The sequence below is a fragment of the Anticarsia gemmatalis genome, chromosome Z (assembly GCF_050436995.1).
Source record: "Anticarsia gemmatalis isolate Benzon Research Colony breed Stoneville strain chromosome Z, ilAntGemm2 primary, whole genome shotgun sequence".
In the NCBI taxonomy this organism is placed as follows: domain Eukaryota; kingdom Metazoa; phylum Arthropoda; class Insecta; order Lepidoptera; family Erebidae; genus Anticarsia; species Anticarsia gemmatalis.
This window is the reverse complement of record NC_134776.1, coordinates 3,753,042-3,776,020: the sequence shown is the minus strand read 5'-3', so window position 1 is coordinate 3,776,020 and position 22,979 is coordinate 3,753,042. Positions and strand designations below refer to the sequence as shown.

At 36.5% G+C, this 22,979-nt stretch overlaps 1 protein-coding gene across 9 annotated transcripts; it reads left to right on the top strand.

The window, feature by feature from the left end:
- The first annotated feature begins 504 nt into the window (after positions 1–504).
- LOC142986790 (transcription initiation factor TFIID subunit 4-like) lies at positions 505–22,979 on the top strand. Of its 9 annotated transcripts, XM_076135483.1 has the most exons (12): positions 505–1,368; positions 2,642–2,806; positions 3,702–3,875; positions 4,130–4,339; positions 5,546–5,689; positions 8,982–9,125; positions 10,642–10,791; positions 12,725–12,871; positions 14,167–14,387; positions 14,564–14,759; positions 16,928–17,263; positions 17,493–22,979. In XM_076135483.1, the coding sequence occupies exons 1-12, from the start codon at positions 505–507 to the stop codon at positions 17,619–17,621; spliced, it is 2,880 nt and encodes a 959-aa protein (XP_075991598.1). In that variant the 3' UTR covers positions 17,622–22,979. The 9 variants fall into 9 exon arrangements, with proteins under 9 accessions (XP_075991598.1, XP_075991600.1, XP_075991597.1 ...); XM_076135485.1 differs by lacking the exon at positions 12,725–12,871 and having other exon boundaries at positions 16,928–17,258; XM_076135482.1 differs by lacking the exon at positions 12,725–12,871 and having other exon boundaries at positions 14,029–14,387; positions 16,928–17,258.

The following is a 22,979-nucleotide window of genomic DNA, read 5'->3' as shown; positions in this document are numbered from 1 at the left end:
ATTAAATTTTATCCAAAGTGTAATCATAACAGTAATTTGGAATGCAATAATAAAATAATAGGTATTGAACATCGCATTGTGCGGATAGACGGTAGACCCGTTTAGTTTATGTGGGAAATCCACTGCCGTACCGTGCCCGAATAGCTATACTACTAAAAGGATTAGGGATTATTTTTAAAGTACCTACGGTGATTTATCCTTAACTATAACATATTTCTTCAGCAGCTTTTGGAAAATTAAATTAAGCAATAGGCGGATACCTACCGTTCATTTGCAAATCATCATTTGACTAAAAGTCACTAATAATTTCAAATCAATGACTAGGAAATTAAAAGCTAACATTTTTATAAATTAAACTAATTTATTAAAATGTAACTTAGTTTATTATTTGAAATTATATTTAAGTCAAATGTTCAAGTCCAATCAATGAAATCGATTCTTATCGAGTTTTCGATACTTACCGGTTTATTTTCAACGCTAATCCTAATCGATGATTTGTATAAAATGGCGTCAGCCGAGTTTTTAGAGCAAGCATTGTCCACAAACGTCGACGAGAATGCTGTGAACGCGATAGTGGGCTCATTAGAAAACCAGTTAGTCACGCCTGTTCTATCGGCGTCTTCCCAAAACAATTTCGTGAATGTTATAACGTCCCAAAATTCTAACATTTCGTCAAATGCAGGCTCTATTATAAGCGGCCAAAAATTTATCGCGGAACAAATTCATCCTGGTGCTTTAGTGAACAGTATTAATCCTAACTTAGTTTCAAACTCTAGTGTTTCGTTCAACAATGATCAATCATCCTCACCTTCAACATTTACCTCTCTCTCATTGACGGGTGTGCCTAACTCCAATGAGACATTGAAGGAGTTCTACACTCAGGCGCAACCTCTGTCCATCGCGAACAACGGTCTCACGTTATCGACCCAGCCGTTGCCTAACGGTTGCATCCCCCAGCCGACGTCGCAGGGGCAGATTTTGCACGCGGTCGCTGCGGGCAGTGTTTTACCACAACATCAGCAGGGCAACAAAAGTATCAACATGCAGCCGCAGCTTGTACTAAAGCAGGGCGCTAACACTGGTCAAGTGGGTATCCAGCCTGGAATGGTGACTGTCCCAATGACTGTGAACTCTAGCATGCCTGCTTCAATCCCTAATGTGATGACACTGAACAAGCCTGGAGGGCAGAATGTTGTTGTGACTACACAGAACCTGGGCTCTGCTCAGCCTGGTATTATGCCGAATGTTCAAATATTGAACATGAGGCCAGGGGCACCCGCAGTTGCCACTCAGAAGTCAGTTGCAACAGTGTCGCCGAGAGTGGTGATAGGCACGCCTCAAGTTGTTGGTACGAGAGCTACTGCTCCAGTAAGTTTGCAGTCTGTTTGAATTGTACAGACATAGTCTTGTAGCGTCACAGATTTCATATAAATAAACTCTTGTACAGACACCACTTGAGGCTGATAGAATATATGTCGCGTAGATTGGATGTTCTATGTTAAATGTTGCTATATATAGTAAGATAAAGATTAAAATATAATTTAATCATCTGCATTGCCAGGTTTGTTTATGTCTCCCTCAATTTTATGTTCTTTCAGTCTCAACTTGCACATTTACTTACTTCTGTTCTTTCACTGTAAACACTCGCTTTGTACTATTATTTGATATGGCTCTTAAGGTTTCACTTTCACAGCATAAACTAGCATAAGACCATGCAAGACCGGCAAACTGAACTTGCTTTGCTGACTGTTCTACTTTCATGACTATCACTGATTACTTTACTTCAATCTTGAGCGACAACACTCACGTCACATCATTAGGAATCATGAAAATTTAATAAACATCCATTTCATGTTGCATGTATGGTCAATTAATTAATGTGTATGCGAGTTGTCTCAGTGTATTTTAGTAATACTGCAACATACCTGCAACTCTGTTCTGCTTAACTAAAATATTATTGAATGTGTATATAAACCTCACAAGCCCTAATGCAGAGTTCAGTTAGATGTTGTTGCAGTATGAGCGAATATAACTAAGCTTGGGACTAATATAAATATAATACATTATTCCAAATTTCAGTGTCAATACAATAATTGGCCCCAAAACCTGAAAGAAGGTGCCTCTAATGCCCACACATGTATTACAAAAGCTCAAGCGACTATGTTTGAATATTGAATTAATATATTGGCATTCACAAGAAATAAGCAATGATCCGTCAGCTACAGATTTTCATGATTTCATGGCCTCAAAGTTGGCGGACCATGTTTCATACTGATGTAATGAATGAATGTATAGAACTGTGCAATGCAATTTATCAGTGTTATGTGTATATGGGCTTTGTATAATATTTACTCAATTGTGGTAAACACCAGCTTCCACCATGCTAACTCCATAACTCCAAAGCCTCCCGTACTCAGTATATAATACTAAATGTTGTACATGTTGTTGTTGCACACACATGTTATCGTTTACAACTCTGTCCTCACCAAAATGTGTTTTATATCTAACAAATGACCTGCTTTAGAATCATACTCTCGGACTTTGTTATATCGGACTTTTATTTTGTATTTTATTATACAAACAATTTGAACTTTCTCTCTATGAAGTTCAATAAAAATTGAAACGAGGCGTTCATTTTTAGATTACGCTGCAAACACTGCAGAGTCTGCAACCGGGCCAGCAGGGTCATTTGTTGTTAAAGACTGAGAATGGTCAATACCAGTTGCTGAGGGTGGGTCCTGCGCCCGCGGCCAGCACCCTCACGGCGCCGCAGGCTCAGACCATCCGGCTGTCGTCCGTGCCGGCAGTAAGTAGGCACCGCCACTCCGCTACTCACCCCGCGTTTGTCTAGAAATTGGACAAGTTCAGCACTCACTTTGTACTCTCCTGATAGAGGAGCCGTGCCTGCAATTCTTTGTCCAATTTCAGTCTCAATCATGCATGTAAAAATGGTGGAGGCGCATGTTCTAAGATCATTAACCAAAGGTAAGAATCTAATCGGAACCTCGTCATGATTGTCTATAATCAAATACTAATTACTGTCTGTAAAGTTGTTGGTTCTAGTGTTAGGCGCAAACACAGCAGCTGATTACACTGCAACCAAATCAAGAGATACATTTGCTTGGATTAATTGCTATTGCTTGTTAGTCAGCTGGTATTGAGTAGGACTGAGTGTTGAAAACATGAGAATACTTTCTGCTAAGAGTATTAGACACTCTTGCTAGTTCATAATTTATATTATCTTTAACAAAACATGGCTGTATCAGTTTTGAACTGTCTATTTGTAGTCTTCCAGTGCCTTAACTTATTTGTAAAGAATCATAATTTCAATCAGTCATCATAATTTCCTCACTCACTTCAGTTCAAGACCTGCTCTGTTGGAGTGCCTAGTTCTTCTACGAATTATTAACATACTTCTGAGAGTATTGTGTTAAAAAAAAGTAATACCTCAATCAATTCTTGTTCTCAAACAGCTCTGAACACCTCTGAAAAAGAACTTCTCTGAATCATTAAGTCGACGGCGTTGGCCATGCTGAATAATATCCAATGTTTTGCGCCAAACATTAAAACGTCCCATGTACTTCCCCACTCCCTGCTTGAGAATGTAACTATGCTTAGAGCATTTGTGAGAGGCTGCCTGGCCCAGCATGTGCACTGTATGAGCATGCAGTACAGGTAGTGATGTGTATGTTTTTGCCTAGCACCCTGGCGTGGCGACGGTGTCGACGAGCGTAGCTCCGCCAGGCCCAGTGCCGGGGCAAATGCCCGCAGCACCCGTCGCGTCCCCTGTGGCTGTGTCGGCGCCAGCCATACCATCCATCGCACCTACGCTGCTCACATCGGCGCCTGTAGCCCCGACGCAAATCGTAAGTATGGTAAATATATTTTGGTGATTGGCACCTACAATCTTGCTTATCAAAGACAGCACTGGCATATCTGTTTATTATAAAATTAAATGCTTATGAGGAATGTATACCATTTGTGCCATTGACCAAATGTTGTGGATTGAATTCTACACAAACCAATTCACAGATAATTTCCTAAAGTCTGGCTGCTTATATTCATAATTTATTGTTCATAAAATGTATAGTATCCTGTAAACCCACATTCTTTTATATTATTCTAACAGAAAGCTTCAGACAACACCAAAGAAAAGTGTCGTAACTTCCTGGCAAATCTTCTGGACTTGTCGAGTAAAGAGCCTCCATCGGTGGAGAAGAATGTTCGGAACCTGATCCAAGAGCTGATCGACGCGCAAGTGGAACCTGAGGAGTTCTGCGACCGTCTGGAACGACTGTTGAATGCTAGTCCACAACCATGCCTCATAGGCTTTCTAAAGGTATGTATTGTCATTGCCTAACATTATATTCTTCTGTCTAGGATGAGATCCAAAGCTATCAAATTAAATCTAATCACTAGATGTGTGCTCACATACAGATGGATACAAAATTAATGAACAGTATTTCTTACTTGTATGAATAACCAAGCACAATATTGTTGTATTCCGTCATTCAGGGTATATAACAGAATAAGAAATTCATATTTCAATAAATTATAGTAACCAGTAGATGCTACATATTGTTATTAAAATACAAATTTAAAAGTTTTCTCATATGACAAACTTAATACTGCTTACATACTTACTTATGTCAACGCTATACTGAATACAACATAGTTTTAAAAGTTTCTAATCTATTAGGCAAGCAACAAGGACTAAGAGTCTGATTGTGAATATTTATTATTCTAGAAAAAGCCAATATTACATTTAAAGTGGTTAAAGTCTTTTATTTATTAAGAAAATGTAGTACTTATACACAGTATATCTTGAGTGCATAATGTCCTTTATATAGCATTGTGCTATAGCAATTTGCAATCAAACCTTAGTGGGTCAAAGAGGCCATTGGCACCATTTATGTTCAATGCACATAGGCTTATCTTCACTAGCGGTGCCTACAGCGATAATGTTCAACCATAGTTTTATGTCCTACCTGATTGTTAGAGTATTTATGTATATTACATTGATGTTAGCATATTATTCTCTACACTCTGTATTGTACATTGACAGTCAAAAATGACCCTTAAATGTTTTTTTTTAAACTTTCTTGATAAGAGTCTTGTTAACTTTTCCTATAACCATTAACCACTATTTGAAAAGATATCCTGGGCTTATCAAATGATTGAGGTTAGCTTGGTGTTCCACTAGATATGCATAATAAAAGATTCACCAGTAAAATTTGTTGTGCTTACTGTGGCTATAAAAAGTTATTACATAGATTTTCCAAGCTCTTCTCTGGTGGGTATCCAGCTTTATCACACAGGACACCAGGATGTGGGATAACTTATGACCCAACAAAGCCAATATAAAGAGTTCAATGACTGAACTTTCTATTCACATCCAATTTGAGTAATCTTTCACTGCAGTTCATTGTAACTTGGTGCTTTACATTTCGCGATGCAGTCACATTCAAGGAGTCAGAGAAACCACAACTGTCCAGTCCGAACGACTGCTTGCATACTTTTAACCATAGTTTTTTGTTATCTACAGAAAAGTCTACCATTACTGCGTCAATCGCTAGTGACAAAGGAGCTGATAATCGAGGGCATTAAGCCTCCCTCCGTACAAGTCGCCTTTACGAATCTACAGCCACCACCCGGCCCGCCAATGCTGGCCACGACCACAGTGCAGTTTGTAAGCCATACAGATCTTTTTACCATAACCCTAGTGTAGTGTATAGTGGCATTCTCCTTGTAATGAAAGGGAATGATTCAAAACAATGGCAGCTAAACTAACATGACACACTTTGCCTAACATGTCTATCACGCTAATCATTGGCTATTTTAATATCACTTTCAAACGGACACATTTGTTGCTCGACACTTTTGCGATGTGCACTAAAACTACACTAACTTCAATGTTGGGCTCCCTTATATGTTTGAGTTCACAAATTTACAGTTGACATGTCACTAGTGTTGTAAATTATTAGATACCAGTTAGTTTCACGTCAACGGCGATTTGTTGAGGATCAAATGTTCCTGTGCAACATGTAACATGAATGACGTCCACCTTCCGACATCCAATTACAATATTTGTTTCGTCTTATATTTATAAATTACTTCAATTCAATGTTATGTTCCATATTGGTTCCACCCAAATTGAGTTTGAATGTTATGGTTCATTTGGTAGTCTGTGCACAGAAAACTGTTTATGTGACACCTAACAACTGTCACCTTGATATGTTTTAATTGTCCTGAGTTAACTATTCGAGGAATGTGTGACTGTGTTAGCTATTAAATTAAATACACTTCTGTACTTAATTCAGTTGCTGTTTTAACAAATTGTTTCAAGAGTGTGTGTGTGTCTTATGTTACATGTTGTTGATGCTTATGGTGCACGTAATAGTTGATCAAAATTTATTATTATTTTATTAAAGCGTGATAGATACTCTTGGTATGGGAAAGGTAGCTCTTAAGTTGTAGGGACGAATGTTTTTACAAGAATGGTACCGTGTGTACAGTAATTCCCTGACTGAATGCGGTTCAAGTTTTGTTTGTTGGTTTCAATTCATGAAAGTTTGGTTTCAATATTGTGTTAATCATAATTTTTTCGAACGACGTTATTGTGCAGTCTATTTCGTTAAGTTTATCTATAAAATATTGTCATCGTGTAAATAGGCTTGTTGTTAGCACACGGCTTTCTATGAATTATGTGCCTCAATGGGCTAAAAAAACATGAGCCCTTTTTGAAGTTGAAACAAAACTGGGTCGTGATCAAAATATAATATTTTGTGTGTATAAACTATTTAATGCCACAGATAAATTGAGAAGTAAAACATTTTACTATTAACTAATTTATATAAAATATTACTCAAGAGCTAAAAAATATAACCAAAGATCCCTATGGTCAATGGTCATGTTAAAAGTCAGGCCTTAAAACAATATTGAATCATTTCCACATCAAAATAGAATTTTAGGAATGTTAGTTATTGACATTACTAAAATTCAAAAATTTATGAATGAAATCATAATAAAAATTTATCTAATGTGAAGTCAGAATTTTAGAAATGTCAAATTAGTCGACATGTACTCGTAATAATTAATGAATAATTTATATAATGTCAAAACTAGTGGACATGTATTAAGATGCTTTCATAGACTGAGACTAATTTGTTTTATAACATTTTGGCTTTTTATTATCTTTTAAAGACACGATGAGGTTTATAATACTTTTACAATCACTAATGGCGTTAAAAGCTTTTTGTACACAATTTTATATTCGTTTAATTCTGCATTTATTTCATTCGAAGAAACTATACATTGGTAACGGTTGGAAACTTCACTTCCTTCGTTATATGGCGTATTTTGTACATTCATAAATCAAGTTACGCATTTAAATTAAAAATAATTCATTAATTAAAACTTCATCTTAAAATGATAATAAAAAAACTATTGGCCATGACAATATGACGTCACTATTACAGCAAACAAGCAAACGTCAAAATTAAAAGTGTAATTTGCTACACTAACCGTTATAACCCGGGTAACTGGGTTGTGGAGATCCGATAGGCAGTCACTCCTTGAAAATACTGGCATTCAGTTGCATCCAGTGAGACAAGAAGGTAATTCCAATATAGTTGGAATAAAGGCTAGGCTGTTTGATTTGATACCACTGTAACCGCGAACTCTGGGCTCTGTTAAACTCTTTCCCAAAGAATTCTTAATACATTTGCTAAGCTTTTGTTGGTTCATTTGTAAAAAAGCCAATATTATGTTTCATTAGATCAATATAGACGGGTTCAAGAGTACATAAAATTAATAAAATATATTCGTCAATGGTAACATTAACCTGTTTTTACCCGACAACAGTTTCCGTATTTTGGGGATCTTCACTAGTGTTTCTACACTGAGCAAAATGACAGCAGATGTGGAAAATACTTGTTTTTTGGTTTATGAAATATATATATTATGTTATCTGTCTGTCCTATTATTGTTTTGTGTACCACTGTCTTTGGAGGTGCTTTTCATGGTTGCTAGTCCATTCACTTGTTTGCTCTACTAGCGACGTGGTAAAATGGCGACTAGTTATTATACGGTTAAATAATAACTTTAAATTAATTCTTATAACACTTGCACACACAACATAATAAATAAAACGTAATGCCTTATAGCTGAGTTGGAAACTGACTTCTTTGCTATAAAATGGAAGGGAGTGTGCGTATTTGTAAGTGTATTTTTGTATACATATTACAGACAGGCGTTTCCCCTTTTATATTTGTGTAATTCACATTCATATTACTTGGTATTCATGTACGATTGTAAAAACTACAGAACATCATGTGGATCGTTTTTATTTAAATGTATCCGCACATTTTTATTGCAATTTAATACGATATCGCTAATGCTAAGTGCAGTTTTGTCGTTTGAAGTAGTTGCAGAAGAGAGAAGACATTATATTTGCTCGCGTTCTTTAGTTGGCGCCAAATAACGTTGTGTCTCAATATAATAGCACGCCACTGCAAGAAAGGCGAAGTATATAATTAAGGGATTGCGGTATTCATCTTTTATCATGAACTTTTTATCTTAACAATAATAATACAACGTAATCGCACCAGTTTCTAAAATAATGACACCTAAGGCCCACTTTCTTCTACGCTGAAGTCGGGAGTCGCACGTTGATCGAGCTTTCGTGTAAGCGCGATGTTTGCACCGCGTTGCTGACGTGTGTGGCAGAGTTTTCTGTGTAATACGTAGCCAACGGTGTGTTCAATTGACGTACGTGATAAATTCAGCGCTAAAGGAATTTAAGTCTTAATTGTAAATCTGGTGGATGCCGTTATATTAAGATACAAAAAGTTATTTGGCGCATGCTACACCTCATCGTTTGTCATATAGTTGATGTCGCTCAAAAACGGCAGCAGCCATCCTCAAATTGTACGTGTCACTTCTTGAGCACTAATAAGTGTTATCCGTACTCGATTTACTAGCCGCGTGAAGATCCAGAAGAGAGTTCCTCGGATCGCGCCACATTGACACCTCTACTGCCGTCTGTGATACCTGTCACAGTGGCCAACCCCCAGACCATAGAAACTTACACGATCGCGTACACGTCACCAAACAGTTCCCCGCAGGTGGGTCCCTGAGTGTAGTGAGGCTGCCATCTCAGGTGACCCGCCCGCGTCTCGCGTCATCCCTACCATCAGCCGGGTTCACACGAGTGTAACGAAATCCTAGTAATTATGCTATTTGTATAAACTACATTTAACAAAAGGTCGGTTTACCACTTCAAATCTATTGAAAAAAGGAATATTAGCAAGAAGCAAAAGCTTTACAGTTAATTAATATAATCACGTTCGTGCGTAACAACGAAGTGGCCCTTGAATAAAATACGTGTTGATCTCGCGGCCGTCCAAATAGTTAAATAACGTTACACTCATCTGAAGCCGGCTTGAGTTTCAACCTGAGCACACTTCATCCAAAACTGTTAAGTTTGATACAAAGCATAGGGACGATCGTATCTCATCAAATGAAAGCATACGTTACTACTTACTACACGAGTTTAGCAAATAATAGTACTATGATTTTTTTATAGTGAACTTATTGGTATTATTCGTATTTTTTTTACCATTCTATATCAGTTGACGTTTTATGTTCTTTAATCGTATCTACACAATGTATACTTTATAATATAAATATGGAATACGGCTTCTGTATACAAAAAGAAAGCACGATACTCACTCAGTTTGGGGGATACCATCGTCCCCAGGCTTAAGGCTGCCTTTCTTTCGACGCTATCGTCGGTCTTGTACATCGGTCAAGTTTACAAATAAACATAATGGTCTATGGGACACTGCAAATTATCGCTACATGGGAGGTAGATTTCTCGATTCAGACGGTTTCCTCGACCGACGTACACGACCGATTCTTCGTAGCAGGAAGGGAAGCCTAAGATGGCAGCCTTAACATCATTTGTCTTCTCTCATTCCCACCATATGCGCATGTGGTGTTCGAATCATTTTGTCAATGATATTAGATAAGAATGGCGTTACTTTGTAGTCACTGAGGGCGTCCAGTCATCTTCTACGATGAAGTCATTTCGAGCTTATATGAACATGGCTTTATTGGGGAAAATACTCAATTTGACCCCAGATAAAGGGCCTGAAATATCTATATAGAGTTCAATAAGGTTCAAGTTTCATGACGTCCCTCGCTTACACACTAAGTAATAAACATAATTATATTTTTGTATGTGTTAGAAGCTTTTTTTTAGGTGCTTGTCTCTAATTACATTAAACATGAGACTTAACGCCTAGCTTGAGAAATGACTATAAATGTTTTGGTAAAAAATGCGCTTATAAAGTTCCAACCTACTAATTTCATTGACAATAAATCGTTGAAAATTCATATTCAGCATAGGCAATAACTAAATAAATAAGGGTAAATTATTCATTAAATATTTACTAGAGAAAAATATGAAATTTACTTTAATTACCTAATTAATAAGATTAAGTCTTAAACATTATTTTTCATTTACATTAAATAACACAAAAATCTGTATTGTTTTAATTGTTGTTTATTTCGCTGTGTTAGGACCTGAAGTCCAGGTACCATTTGGTGATAACTAATGATAGTTGGTGTTGCGTATAGCTGGTAGAAGAAGACGATGACGATGGAGAGAACAGTTCTCACTCGGAATGCGCAACACTGACACCTTTGTTGCCGCCGGTGTTACCGATGCCTCACTTAAACGCACTGACCTCGACTGATCTTATTACTGGCAAAGAGACGGTTGTCCAGGTTGGTGTCCTTGTACTGCACGGGGCTGCCGTCTGCACCGTGTATACAGAGGACCTACCCGCGACTTGCCAATATTTGCACCCATATAAACACGTTCTTTGTCCTAAACTGATCCGCTCGGTATAGACGGCGGCCCTAATGACTTGGGGCCTTACCTCACCGAGACGCCACGGCGACATCGCTGGCTGCGTAGATACCTTTACCTCTGGCTACATACTGTTTCCAAGTGAAGTAGCCAGAGGCTTCCATCTTTCAATAGCCAAGTCGTGAAAATTTAAGTATGATTCGCATTCATAGTTACACTTACGAAAGTAACGGCCGTCGGAGAAGTCAAGGAATATTGTATTTTGCTACTTTTTAAGAATTTATTTTGATCTTATTTTTGTAAGCGGTCGGAATAAGCATGTTTGGAAATTCTACAATAAATCTTTGTGCGCAGAAACCCATTTTTCCCGTTTGCATACTGAATGAGTGACACACGGCTAACTCGTGTACGTTTTATTGGCGACGAGGTCAGAATATTAGACATTCAGACAAACTGTCTCGTTGGCAGTGGCTACGCGTCCTGATTGGTGGCGTTACCAAACCGTCGCGAAGTGAGCTACCAGTCAAAGTTTCAATATGAATAGTTTAGATACGTAGCCGGCGACGTCGCCATGGCATTACGGTAAGGTAGGACCTTTATTTGTCCAATGCTTTCATGTGTTCTCTTTTAAAACGTAAGTACTGCGTGAAGAGATCGGCAGGAAAGCAAGCGGTGCATGTTTGAGAATTATTGTCAATGGTATTTGAACATACAGCGGCGTTGAAGCGTAGACTATCACTGTGAGCGTCTTGTTATGTCCTCCGTATTAATCAATTAACAGAAATATACTAATATTACGGACTTATCAAACGTATATTACAAGATGATTTATTTTATGTGGTGTATATGGTTTGAATAGTAACATCCTCACCCTTGGTATATGGGCCTTAATTTAAATAAAGAAATGAGGTTATTAACTATCAAGTGAAGTGAGGTTTTTTTGGTAAATTATTGTGAAGATCAAGTGCAATATAAAACCATGTTAACAAGGTGTCTATGCAACAAATATAATCTATTGTAAAATCGGCAAAATGTACCGAATATTTACAATGAGAGCAGCAATTTCGTAGATAACGAACACTTTTTATTTAGCATCATTATAATTGATTTGCGATTTTTTGTTTGATCACCTGCAATCATCATAGTGAATAAGGTATGATTGATTAAAATAATAATACAATTTTATAGTCGATTTGTTTACCAACTGAGAGCAGAAACATATTGTAAGTTTTGGTTGCATCGCATATAAATTTAATTAAATGTATGAAATATTGAGCAAATAAGACGTCAAGTTTTTAATTGGTGTCGAATATTGATGATAAAAATTTCTTGCATTCTTGCTGTTTGAATTAAACAAGTGCATGGAAAGAAAAATACTTACTTGTTTTCTTACTAATATTCTTAGGTGATAAATGCGCTCAGTTGGTAGCCGCTAATGGCTCTGATTATGTGAGACTAAACTCATAGCTGGCGAAATGGTAGTGGATCTTTTGTGAAAACAGACGCTGTTCATGTTCCAATCTATCTCATTGACAATAACTTACTACAAATACACTGTGTTATTCATCAAGTAAGATCAATTTATATATTTTTATTCTTCTTTGCCTCAAAGTGGTTCGTTTTGCTCACGAACAGTAGATCCCTTTGTCCCTTAAAATAAAAAGAGCAATTTGTTTTTTCTAATTTAAAGTCAAAGTATATCATAATTTTCTATGCGCTAAATAAATTATATTTAAAGTTCTGTTAAATTTTCTAGTCTGTCTTCTTTAAACCCCTTCAATACTAAGGGGTTCCAAAAGACACTGTTACCATTTCGTAAGAACTAATGATAGTTGGTGTTCGGTTTAGCTCATCGACGAAGATGATGATAGTTCGCACTCTGACCGTGCGACCTTGACGCCCTTGTTGCCGCCGGTGTTACCTATGACACTGGCGAGTCCCCTGCCCTCCACAAAAACGTATAGTGCGCAATCAACATCGAACATCTCTGCGCAGGTTCGTTCATGAGCCCAAGGGGCTGCCATCTCGCGCCGTGTAAACAGGAGACTCCGCGCGACTCGCCTAGTTCTGACCCTGAGGCGTTCGTTGCTCGGCTCACACCAGACGCTCCACCACGCTCGTTCGAGCGCCTGTAGTGGACATGCTTCGCGTGATAACGCTCATGCATTAGCCGAGCCAGCATGCGACTATCCACTTCAAATCATAGATCCAGAATTTTAAATTGTAGATCCCTGGTTCAAAATGGTTTATCTGGTGTGGACCCGGCTAATAGACCCACTTCATCGTATAATGTTCTGTTCGGTATAGATGGCGGCCCTAACGACTTACGTGTCCAATGCTTTCGTGTCTTCTCTCTAATTGCGATAGTTCCATATCGTTGTACTTATATCGTATAGCTTCATATTATTAGTTATTTATGAGTCGACGGAAAAACATTGTTATACAAATATTATTATGGGCTGCACGTAACGCGTGGTTTTATTTAGATAATCAATTTGATGGACGACTAGAATTGAACGTTCTAGTACCATTTCTGTGTTGCATTAATAAGGTTTAATGATTTCACTATCGCTTTATTAGGTGTTTCTTACACTTACACGTTTTATAGCTAACTAAATAAAACCTAGGCGATGTAGGTCGTGATTATGTAGGTAATAAGTTTGTGTGGAATTGTCACTGTTTGATTTTGCACGTCGTACCACTAGTTGCATAACTCTATGTGCTCGATGCATGATCTTGAATACTTGCATGGTTGTTTGGTTGTTTGGGCAAAGAATGACACAAGACACCGCGCTCATCAGTATAACTTGTGAAAAAGCAAGCAATATTGCATTGATACATAAACCTGCTCTAACTGTTTTCTTGTGTCATCTTTCTACATGATGTATGTAAATATATTTCCGTTTAATATTAATTCTTTCCGAACGATCCATTGCTGTCCTATATTTAGTTCAGTGTTGAATGCAGTTTCAAAGTAATCCTCGTATTCTCCACACCTCTGGTTGTGAATGATCCTTTTTAATATTATAAATTTGTAACAGTAGTAGTGGTGGTTATTATGGAGGGGAATTCTGATAAAACATCATTGAAGGTATACAATTAACAGCTTATTAGTATCAAAATTGCCCTCTAAATGCAGTTTATTTTAGCAGACGCCGACTCAAAAGCCGAGCAGTTCGATAGCAGTTTTGCAGAACATACCTCTGCACACAAAGATCAACGTGAACAAAGTTAGCAACTCCGGCAGCAAGACAATGACTGTGAATAGTAAGGCGAACTTCCCTCGACAGAATGTGCCTTCTGCGGGCCTCTCCACCGTCCTCACTCCCGGCAAGTCCTTGCTTAAGGAGAAAGAGAAGAAATCCTCTGCGCAGTTCTCGCAGGTGTTCGGGGATGATAAGATGGCCGGCGATGACGACATTAACGATGTCGCCGCCATGGGTGGCGTTAACTTGGCGGAGGAGACGCAGAGGATTCTCGGCTCTACCGAGATGATTGGCACGCAGATCAGGTTGGTTTCCTGCTTTATGTACCACACTTACACATTATCTAACAGTCACAATGGGAAGAAGTGAGGCTTTGACCTTGCAAAATAAATCATACACGAAATATTCTTTTGTTGTATAAATTTAGACATATTATGATATTCAAAAATACTTACTTAATCAATTTTACTGTTTACTTCAGGTCGTGCAAAGAGGAGTACCTTATACCGTTGAGCTTGATGCAGGCGCGCGTCAAGTCGATAGTCTCCAAGCACAATCTGGAGGAGCCGCCCCCGGAAGTGGCTAGCTTGCTCAGTCACGCCGTACAGGAAAGACTGAAGAACTTGATTGAGAAGCTGGCTGTTATAGCCCAGCATAGAATCGATCTGATCATAAAGGTAACGTATGTTATATTGTTAATATATTTTATTATAAGGCTGGGTTAAGCTAGGATTACGCAGACGACTGCAGACGGAACCGCCGCTCAGCGTCAAACGTTATTTCAACGGCCTTTTATGCGAAAGTTCAGTACAGTGTTGGGCAAAATTTAGTTTGATTGATGATTGATGATTAAGATTAAATTATTTAATCATGACTAATGAATAATGACTAAAAAAATTCAATCATGAGTCGTGATTGATGATTAATTAGTGTTAGTGTTAGTTATTCAATCATGACTAAAATTTTAATGACTAAAAATAATAGTTAAATAAAACTAAGCTTTTCAAGTCTACGTTCCATGACTGTTGATTTGTTAATCACAGGTTTTTAATTAAAGCTAGTTTTACAACAGAATCAGTTAATTTTTTTTTTAATTTACACAGGTACACATTTGCAAAAATAAGTTCGGGCTAATTTAGTTTAAAATAATTTAAATTGCTTTTTAAAACTACGCGTTTTGAAAATCAAATTTTATAAATAATGGAATTATCTTCTTTCAGTCAACTTAAGGTGGTGATCAGTTATAGTTTTATAGATGTGTTGAGTTAAACTAAAATTATGTCACCTGAATAATTTTTTTTAGTTTAATCATCATACAAAAATACAATAAATTAGTCATCAGTCATTTAATCATTAAATGATTGATGACTAATTTATTTAATCATGATTATGATTATTATTTTTACTCATGATTAATTCAATCATGACTAAATTAGTCATGACTAAATTAGTCATGACTAATCAATTGATTGAAAAAATTAGTTGATTGACCCAACACTGGTTCAGTAGTACAAATCAAAGTGTAAAGTAATTTCACCTTCGCAGCACTTCCCGGCCAGGTCGTCTGCTGAATGCTACCTTAAAGACCACCATTTTTTGTCTTTAGGCGTGTTTTCTATTGGCTATATCATTGTTTTTCCAAATTCCATTATCTTTATGATTTTTTGTTTCATGAAACAATATTGTACAAAAGTTTGTAGCCATTGACATCAATGCTTGGCGTGAAATATAAAAATTAAAAATTCACAGACTTTTATTTTATTCACCGATATGAATGATATAATTATGATGTCTTATTCATGTGTTACCAAGGGATGGGGAAACATGTACTAAGGATTACTTGACAAGCTATTCTTGTAATTTAAAACAAGCTAAGCTCTTACAACATTAGATTATATTATTATTAACCTGTATTAAATGTGTGTGTGTCAATTGTCAAGACCGTCGTACATTAACTTCACATTCATACAATTCATTGCTTTACATTGAGTTGTCATAATGTTAAGTTGCTAAGTGCGACGGCCTTATAATATGTGTATAGAAATTGTAGTGATGTAGTTAGTTTTGCGCTTCTGGCATGTAGGCGCTTGCGTGTGCTTCCTTTCATCTGTGTTAGTTACAATAGTTCTCTGTCATATCTAGATGTCGTAGGTACATTACGTATTGTATAACAATGTATTATTCATACGTTGTCATGTCTCTTGTGTTGTACTGCCTTTATTTCATCGCGTTGTGTTACTTATTATTGGACAACTTGAGGTATTTATTCTTTTTCAACCAGAATAGGAAAATTATATAGTTTTCTTTTTCAGAGTATTATACAGAACAGGTAATTGTTATACATGATAATTAGTGATCAGTTATACCATAGGAAGACTAAGTACACAAGCTGGCGAGTATGTATGAGGTGCATGAATGAGAGGCCGAGCAGCAGCTTCAATGAGATGCAGGAACGATTGCGCAGCTGCCTTGCTTGCAATTCAACGGGCAGCCTAGCACTGCGGCTAAATACAATCAGCGCTTTAAGATAAGATCACAAAATTTATAACACAAGCGAGAACAGCTTTCTTTATACTTACAAAGACAGTTATCATTCACCGATGACTGTCTGGTATACGTAAGCGAAACGCGTTGCGATGATTAATTATTTTATGTTTAATGCTACGGCAATAAGTTATCACCACAAAGTTAGCCACTAGTTCCGCATCACACGGAATACAACCCTTTAGTTTTTGTAAATAGTGGATTGCGAATGATCATATTATTTAACCCTCGATACTAACACTTATAATATTATGAGCACTAAACCAATACGTCAGACTCACACTACCCGTTTTGCTTTTAGACTGACAACCGTTACGAAGTAACTCAAGATGTGAAGGGCCAGCTGAAGTTCTTGGAAGAGCTAGACAGAGTTGACAAGAAACGGCGCGAAGATTCGGAGAGGGAGATGTTATTGCGGGCTGCAAAATCCCGCTCCAAGAATGAAGATCCTGAGCAGGCTAAGCTGAAGGCTAAGGCGAAAGAGATGCAGCGGGCCGAGCTCGAGGAGCTGAGGCAACGCGAGGCTAACCTGACTGCCCTGCAGGCCATCGGGCCCAGGAAGAAGCCGAGGTTGGATGGGCCCGGGGGATCTGGAGACTCCGCCAGCACCAGCACTGGACACACCACTTCTGGTTTTGTATGCATTGTGTATATGTTTTATTTTACTTTGAATATTCTTTTCTTCTTTGATTTTCTATGATTACTTATTATTTTGATTTCGGATTATTTTTATCATATTTTTTACTTACATTTATGTCTTCGTTCTTATTAATAGATAGACTACTTTTCATGTAACTTGCTAAAGAACTTGTCGTAACATCTAGTTCTCAACTGTTGTATTAACATTAAACGTTTTTGTCATACAGAACAGTCGAAGTCAGATGGCTCTTCGCACGCGGCTGAAGCGTATCAACCAGAGAGACATGATCTTCCTCCTGGAGCAAGAGCGGGACACGGCTCGATCGCTCACGCTTTATCGCTCCTACCTAAAATAAAACTACTAAGAAAGACACGTCAACTGTGTTCTATCCATAATAGAAAATAAATGGAAAAGTCTCGCTTGCAGCTCCAGGGAAATAAATTCAAAACACGGCCTGTTTCATTACCCAGATGTCATATATTTATTTTCTCTATGGGATATTTTTTCAATGGAACAGGCCATGAGTATTGTAAAATATAAGGTTTTCTTCAATTGGTTGAATCTGCGAAGTTACCGCTATGAATGAAGTAGCTATTGCGGAAAATTACAAATGGTAACAAAATATTTAAAGATCGGTTCCACTTGAGGAATAGCTATAATTATGGCTAGTTTCACCATTTATAAACAGACGTCAGGTGGTTACATTTCTAAACACCTTGCTATCACTTCTATCTGACATGTATGTATCAGTCATGGAACCTAGCCCTTACAATTATTTCCCTGGACATGCGACAGTCTTTTCTGCGCGTTGCATATTGGCGACTTATATTTTATTGTAATATTTAATGAATAGAATATCGCACATATAACCATATTATTCACTTATTTATTGGAACAATAGTAAAAACAGTTTTAGAATTTTATCTAAATAAAATTCAGAAACTGCGTATAGATTATGTATAGTTATATTTTAATCAATATATCCGTAGTCGCCAATATGTAGCAATAAGACAAATCACCGTCGGATATTAGGTATGGAGGAACGAACATGTGATAGTGCCCCGTGCTGAAAGTGATACGGCATTGACACTAAGTGCCCACTTACATAGGAATTATTTTTAGGCTAATTATATTTATATATACACAATCTACTTTCAAATGTAACTTCTATTCTTATATCTTTCAAAGTTTTATATGTACCTTTATAAAAGGGTCACCGTAGTCCCGAATATTTTTTCATAAACAGTCATTAGTGGTATACATACATAAGTACCAGGTGTCTGTAAGACGAGTGGACTATGATAAACTTGAGTGACTTTGACATAACAAAATATCAAAATCAATATTTTATTGACATCTAAAAGTTAGGGTTAAGTTAATCCTCTCCGCAGACCAATGTCGCATGCAATTGACCAACAATTTTATGAGATCGTTATACCTTTTCAATTATTCTGAGTTGTTCCAAGTGATACCAAACACATCTTGTTTTATGGTACTTAAAAGCTTTTTAATTATTTATGAATAAAGTAGATTCATTATATTATTTTAAATGTTTAGTAAATTCAAATGTAAATTTATTTGTAAATAGGAATATTTTATTTTGTTTTACACTTATATATTTTTTTTAATTGCGGGATTGATTGCCGGGGCGGGTAAAGTTATTGTTGAAATCTGTTAGGAAAATCTGCAATAACATTCCCGAAGAACTAACCCCGGTTGGAAGCAATAGACTTGCTTTTTCTACTATGGGACTTGAATCCTAACTAGCGAAGTGTATGTATCCAGCAACTGTTTGTCTGCAGGCTAACAGATGTACGTTATATCTACTTCGCTCTTTCCCATAGCTATTATTCTATTATGTTGTAAATATTTTTGCTCTAGGACACTGAGCATTCTCTGTATATAATGTAAGATATAATTGCACAGTAAGCTTTATACGTTTGTAACAACCGCGGGATTGTGAAGAATAAATCTATTATAATAATATAGATAGATGTAGGTGAATAAATACAATTTCATCAAGTTTAATGCGATACGAATTTGTGTAATGTAATTTTGGTGTCATAGAGGCTAAGGTAGTGGGCAGACGGCCAGTGACTTGTGATAGTCTATCCCTTCGGCGACAAGTGTCACTCACAACTTAGACCAGAGAGACAAAGGTGTATAGGTACATATTTAACCATACACTGAAGCCTCTTTTAGGGCTCACAGCCATGCATATTGTGGAAAGACTCAGTTTTCTAATAAAACCAAACTATAGAAAATTTTGCGTTCGTCCACGGACGCCATTATTTAGAATCAAGACTTTTTAAACCGGTGACTATGATTGGACATTGATGAGAAAATATCTCGTGGTGATCAACGTCGTTAAACTCTGCATATCCGAGATTCAAACTAATTTATACGTGTAGTCATGACACACTACGTCGTTGTGGGGAACTTCTCTCTTGCTCCCGTCTGCCTCACTCTTAAGTCGAATCGACTTTCGCCCGTAGGGGCGCGGTTTTGTTGCGAACTATTTACTTTTTATAGCTATTACTTGCAGTTATTAGCGTTTATCGATCAAGTAAGTAAGCTACTAAAATCCACCACAGAATAAAACATTTCGTGCGTGTAAATAAATGTCATTCTGTAAAAGAATTGTAATAGATCTTTGGCTAATACTAAACTGCAGCGTAGATCAAGCTGCAGTTCAGTAGAGATTCAATAGAATTTAACTGTTTATAGCATATGGTATGCTCTCAACTACACCGCGCCCTAAGCCTCTTGATCCTTAGACGGATTTAATATAATAATACATTGATAAAAATATCCTCTTATGATTAATATAAATTTAATTGCGTTACGGCCGCTTTCATTAACGTATCTTCGCTACATGTTATGATAGGTTCGGACAATGACTGTTATTAATAAAAATAACTACAGACTAAAGTGTATTAGGATTATGTCTAAACGAGATACGTTTTTAAAAACGGTCGTAATATATCCATATATTGTAGAATTAAGTGTAGCAATTTTGTCTTCTATAAATATGGTTAATCAATGTAGAACAGCAATAGATCTCAAGTATTTTTGTGTCTAAATATGAATTATGCAATAATCGATAGATATTATAATACATTCACGGGAGTCAAATAAGAATATCGCTACTTTACACTCAAATAAAGACAAGAATGTGGTATCAAAAAGAGCTCAGCTGACGTTAAATGAAGTTTTAAAGATACGGATTAAATATATCGCTATAACGGACGAGAACTGTCGATAATTCCAACAAGCATTGCAAAAATTATTGGCAGTCAATATTTGAACGTCTTCCGTTACAATATAATAAGATTCATAGCATCTTAATGCCACACTAGACTAACGATTGACAAGATACCGTCAAACATCTGACCAAAATTAAAATATTTGATATCACAATTGACGATCCCGTGTGTATACGAAAGCAGAGAGGACTTCTCTTTCGTTTTTATTATTATTATTACAAAGACTTATATCCAATTGCACATTCAATCACCTCAGCTTTAAGCCCCTTCCATTCAATGTCAATCTTGACATATCTAGTGGTCGTTATATTGGGTCGTGGTTTTTTCGACATCGAAACCATTGCTTAAGAAATGAAGAGAAATTTTGACAACGTGATTGTGTTCGTGGATTTTAGTTGTCTTTTGTACTACACCACACATGCTCTGAATTCTATTGTATCGTAAAATAATATTAACAATGTATTTGCGCCCATAGACTGATTTTTCCATCGTCGAATAACTTTAACGTTGACTATAGAACTACCATTTTTCATCAGTTAATAATGGATTACTTGTCATGATCTATCAGATTTCTACAAGTATTAAGATTCTACATGATTCTTAGAAAATTATTGACTATGGAAACATCTGTCCTCAATTGAGTATTTTATTTGTCAGTCAGATAACATTCTTTACAATCAATACATTTTATCTTGACCTATCATCACAAAACAATAATCAAGTGAAATTTGGTTTCGTTAGACTTCAGTCAGCACATTTTGTTGGCAATATATTCTTAGTAGCAGACCGATATTATGTTTTCATAATCTTTTTATGTCAATGTATTTTAATGTGTAGGAATAATGAGAGCTTGATTTTATTTCCTCGTATTTAAATGAAATAGAACATTAAAGGCGTACTTTATTTATTTTTTCGATTATGTATGGAAATGATTTCGTCAAAGAGTTTATTTATTATGTTGACACAATACTAATGGAATGGGCAAAATCTTATTCCTTCCTTTTTTATTGTAAGTAAATAATAGTCTTCCAAAGATGTATTCCATAAGGTGTATCGTATGCCATCATTGTAGAGACGCGCGCGTCTGTCGGGACCTAGCACCAAACGAATGAAAGAGGGACTATTGCAATAGAGTTTACACTCATTTATGTTATATTAAAACCCCAAACGACGGGTTTGCTTTCTCTTCTGCTTGTTTGAGTGCCTCTATGGTTGTCTGTCCGGGCCTCGGACGATCTTAGTCCGCCACTAATCATAAGTTAGGCTTACATTGTCATGCTATACCATTATGACAAAATTATTAACATCCGAAGTGATTTAATTTGGAATTCGGGTGTATTAATGAGATATTTCAAAAATTAAAATAATACGGTCTGTTTGACTACTAAGTCTATTTTGATACCATACATTGGACAGATTTAACTAAACCTAGAGTGCTAATGTTATCTGAGACTGACTTTCGTCTTGCGTTGCTCATCCCATTTATAAAACTTGGGCTGAGTTTGTATCAATTTGTATATTTTTAGTTATATAATGTATGTGTAATTATTATGATGAATATTTTATTAATAATTAAATATTTAGTTTAAAACATAAATGTCTGTAATCAGAAGAGGATATTGAAATAAGGAAAAATTGATCAGCAACGGCCAGTTTTGGTAACACGGCACGCGCCCTTCCAAAGTTCACATAGACATTATTCCTTACACTATGTAGTATAGTATAAGGTATAATGTCTACATAAAATATATATTCAAAATTAACTACGAATTTGACCTAGCTATCAGTTACAAATCTGAGTTTGCTATATAGCCTAACATTTATCTCTATAAATGTTAGTTTATCGAAACTGGCTGTTAAAAGTCAATTTACATCACACGGGGAAGTGTATCTCGGCAATAACAGATTCCAGGCTAAGGACAATACATAATGCAACCTTGGCATGTTTGGAGTGTATAAATAATTCTTAAATATAGCGTAGAAGACTCAAGGCCAAAGTAATAGTTTAAAGTTGGGTACCCCATTTGGACTTCCCTGGATGTAATCAGTAGACTTATATCTAATCTACTTGCACCTTTAATCGCCTAAACTGAAAGCGCCCTATCTCTAAGTCGACGAATAGTTACTAAGTATTGTCATATTTAGTAACTATTCGTCGGTGATGGTTTTTAACATCAATACCATCACTTGGGTCAATAAAGGGTCAACTTAAGAATATTTAACCGTAACGGAGGGTACTTCATGATTACGTCATTGTGCTGCTCGTCTGTTTAATTTGGTATAAGTCAATGAATGTTTCCAAAGGTCAGGTCATACACATAATGTCATTGTCGAGATACACTGGCATATGCAAGTGGCGTCCATTTCGATCGCCTGATGGATTATTTGGAATAAAAAATCTGTTAAAACCTTGAATGTCAAATAAAAATGGATGTAATAATACTAAA